Below are 3,857 nucleotides of genomic sequence, written 5' to 3'. Positions count from 1 at the left end.
CGGGGCCCCATTAGAGCCCGCGAACTGTCAATTCGACATTTTATGCGACTTGATGGAATAGAGAGTGTCCTTCTAACTATCTGGCGCCTACACAGTGTGCATGGCGTTTTTATTCCTCAGGTTCATATACGTGGGCTAAGGAGTCATCTCCATGCGGTTACGCCAGACTTTGCCGCGCCGGCTTTTTGCCAATTGCAGAGCGCTTCGTATATTCACGTGGTCAGCAACCCCCCTTTCTCTCCAACAAATACATATACACACATGCAAACAGCATTATAGGATGCAAATGCGTAACTATTAGTAGTGAGATTTGTCCATGTTTTGTTGGTTGCCTCCTTCCGCGACGACGGTCCCCTGCAAAGTTCCAGCGGCTAGGCATATAGCTGCTCATACATCTTCTTGACCTGGGATGCGGAGGCTCGGATCAACGTTTGCTGACTCACAGCGTCACATTTTTGTCCCGGTTGCTCCTGTGGATTTACTTTACAGGCCCAACATCTCTCCAATTGAGCACAACACTGTTACTCCCGAAATTGCACGTAGAACGGATGTGCCTCTTCTTGAAGAAGGATGAAGGCACTATTCTGGCCTCGAAGAACCTGCGGCGAAAGGCTCGGCCTTTCCTTTTCTCCGTAGACAGGGCTTTTGACGAGGTTGGTTGTCCTTTGCGCACTGTTCTGCCACAACTGCTTTTTGGCAGCAGGCGATGCCCTCCTTCAGCAGCGCATCGCTAGGAAGTGTGCGCTCATCGAGAGGGCACATTTGCTGCGCCGATGTTGGGTGCAGGTTTTGGCCGGATGTGTGAGGCGCCACGGCGAAAATTGGCTGTGGAAGCCCGTACGGCAGGTGCGACCACTGGGTTCAACTGACTGTACCCACCAGGCGATTTTAGCTGTCTCCGTTACTTCTTCACAGCCATTGAAAAGTACCCACAAGTATAACATTGCTGGTGTCGCTATGTCAGGAATAATTAGGAGCAGGTGAAAGCAACTAGAGTGACTATCTGGTTTCTGGAAAAGGGCAATGGGTTTTCACGGTTGGGCTACTGCGTGTGATGTGGGGTCGGTACCGCCACAGTGTCTCAGAGCTTTGCACCGGCGAACGTTGCGCGATGCTGCATTGCGGCGCCAGCGGGGCGAGTCGCCTGAAGAATCTACTGAGGTCCAAGCTCCTACCCATCCCAACGTACACCAGACTGTGCAACAAACAAGTAGCGGACGCCTCTGTCCTGAAGATGTGCACCTACACAGTTTTGAAGTTTGGGTGCCTCTGTGCGAAATCGCGACTACCAAGTTTTTGCCACTGAAGAGCTCTACGGCAGGGACAGGGTGCTCAACTGAAGCCACCCAGGGAAGCGATGCACCTGCAATGACTTTGTCAGAGGCTTTGGCCTCTCTTGGCGCGTCTCCTCGTATTGGAGAAGCGAGCACACAATACAAGGACCTTTGTCTTGTTGCAGGAGAAGTCGGCGTATCTGTCGGCAGAGTGTACACCAGCCTAACAGCCTTCACGGATGCAGACTCAGCTGGGACTGCGCAGCTCACAGCCACCAGGCTGCTCCTCCGTAAAGCTGGTACGTGAAACTTAACAGTGGGCTCCCAGGGAATATGCCACTTTGTGCCGAGTAATGATGGGTGACTGTGTGACCGAAGACCTGTGCAGCAGCTTTGCCGTTGCCTCGTCTACCGTGTGAGTGTGGTGAGTTTGCAGGGCATGAGCTTTTGGATTTAGGAATGAATTTACCTTACAAAGCATCTCTAGGCGCGATGCCGCTGCCCCGGGAAGTTTTCCTCAAATTGTTTCGACGCCTTCGCGACCGAAATGCTGAGCCACTTGACGCTACCATACAGCATTGTCACGAGTCAACAGAAACCGCAGCCAAGCTACAACATGTAGCCTTCGAACAATCGAAGAGGAAAGGGGCTGGAAGAGCGGATAAAATGTCTTGTATGGGATGTAAGACGCTGATTGATGGGCCCTCACCATCATCGGCAGGAAACAGCCTCTGTTTGCCTCCCGGCTTTGTTCGATGTGTTGACCTTTTTAGGCAGCTTGATGGGTCACAGAAATCACCGTTCAGTCAACGACAGTAGCCGGCTGGTTACGGAGATAGAGTCAGACACAGCAGTAGTAGTACTGCCTGTACTGGCGTAGCAGGGACGTTTCCCTGCAGAGTGAAGCGCCAGGTTAAAAGGTCAAAACGAAATAGTGTTTTGGGCGCGGGCAATGTAGACTGGGTCCCTTGCCACGTCAATTTATCAGAGGATGCTTAAGAATCATTACGAATGTGATGAAATGACGGCCAACTATGCAGTCAAAGCACTGCACAGGTTTTTAACTTGTATGTATAGTCCCTGCTGCTTCGGACTCTACTGCGAGCAAAGCCCACCTGTGGCCAAGGCTGAAGTATTGAACGCGTCATCTTATGCAGGTAGGAAATGGTTACGTGAGGGTGAGTCTAGTACATACCATCCCCCACTGTTGGTAGAAAGTGGAGGGGAACGGTGCTGCCAACTGAACAGTACGCATTCGTTGCCAACCACAACGCAAGGCAGACTTTCACTAAAGACTGGACTTGTACGACACCGTGTTGTGTATGTACAACCGAAATTGTTCTGGGCAATGCTGGAACGCCTGCGGAGGGAAGAATGTGGCCAATGTGCAAGGTTGAAGATTGGAAGTTCTCTTCACCTGCGATATTGTCTGCCGAAAGATAGCCTAGCACAGTTCGAATTTTGGATAAATACAGGGTTGTTTTGTGGATAGTGAGCCTCTGAGCATCTGGGAGATTCAAACTAGCAGCCCGCAAACATAAGCGAGGAGGAGAAGACGAAGTGATGATGCTAGGTTACGATAGGCTAACTTCGCACGACACTATGGGCTGAGGGTGACAAGGAGTTCCTTCAGACGGGTAGTAGGAGGGAGGGAATGCATAATGCAATGCTCGTGAAATCATGTAATTCAGTCTAGTTTTTATTTTTGAGCTCCTTCGCCTCCTTTTGCGGCAACTATTCATCTTAGGGCTATGCGGCTCGCGTAGGGACTCGAGGTCTGCATGCGTCTTTCAGATGCAGGTCCATCTGTTGTGCAGCGCATGAAAGGGTATGCAAATATTAGCTAGGAGTAAGTGCTAACAACACCGCTACAAAGTGAGCTGCTAAAAATTGTCGAATGCCTGGTAGGGTCTGCCTCTCGAAATCCCCGTAAATGATACCCTCCACTTCCACTGTATCGGCCATTCCTTTAGCCGTGTACACCGTTATAGGCTTGCATGCAAACCGGCATCTGGAGACCCCAAGAAATTGGTGACGTTGGGGGAATTTTTTCAGAAACTTCAGACTAGCAGCTAGTGTGCATCAATTCTTTTTATTGGCCAGCCGGTGCAGCTCTTTGTGCTGGAGTGCCGTCTCAGTAAGAAATTCGACGACGCCATCCAGCCGCATGTTTGGCTGCAGAAGAACGAAAGAACACGCGTTGAGGGTAGTTGGTGCTGCTCGAAGTTTGGCTACAATGTTGTTCGATTATAGGAACGGCACTCTACCAGACATGATCACGCCTCTGCAGTAAAACCACAACCTCACCACAACCATTCTGGAGAGATCGGTGAGATCGCCACCGAGCGTTTCTATTTCATCTCGTATGCGGCAGTGCCTGAGCCTAATCATATATGCCACAAGCACACGAAGAACGGTTAGCCAGATTTTAGCTCGAAAAATATGTCATTCAACTAAAACGCGCAGAAGCTTGCGTGTGTGGTTTAACCAGTGTGCTGACCCACCATGAGGCTAAGTAGTCGGCAGGTGGAAGGACGGAGCGCTGTAGTCGCAGGAAGTTCTCGCTCCACTCGATCATGTCCT

The 3,857-nt window shown here is 50.7% G+C and overlaps 2 protein-coding genes across 2 annotated transcripts; one reads left to right on the top strand and one right to left on the bottom strand.

The window, feature by feature from the left end:
* Positions 1-1,023: 1,023 nt before the first annotated feature.
* On the top strand, positions 1,024-2,154 carry EMWEY_00052720 (hypothetical protein, conserved; the record flags this gene model as incomplete). Its single annotated transcript, XM_013479904.1, has 3 exons — positions 1,024-1,573; positions 1,711-1,956; positions 2,048-2,154. The coding sequence occupies 3 exons, from the start codon at positions 1,024-1,026 to the stop codon at positions 2,152-2,154; spliced, it is 903 nt and encodes a 300-aa protein (XP_013335358.1).
* Positions 2,155-3,356: 1,202 nt separating this feature from the next.
* EMWEY_00052710 (hypothetical protein) lies at positions 3,357-3,857 on the bottom strand (the record flags this gene model as incomplete). Its single annotated transcript, XM_013479903.1, has 3 exons — positions 3,357-3,449; positions 3,582-3,657; positions 3,779-3,857. Coding segments are annotated over 3 exons (248 nt in total), but the record flags the coding sequence as incomplete, so codon positions are not given.

Source organism: Eimeria maxima, genomic scaffold, assembly GCF_000499605.1.
Source record: "Eimeria maxima Weybridge genomic scaffold, Emw_scaff1443, whole genome shotgun sequence".
Classification (NCBI taxonomy): Eukaryota; Apicomplexa; class Conoidasida; order Eucoccidiorida; family Eimeriidae; genus Eimeria; species Eimeria maxima.
Note: the sequence above shows the minus strand (reverse complement) of the source record. Positions and strands in the feature narration are given on the sequence as shown.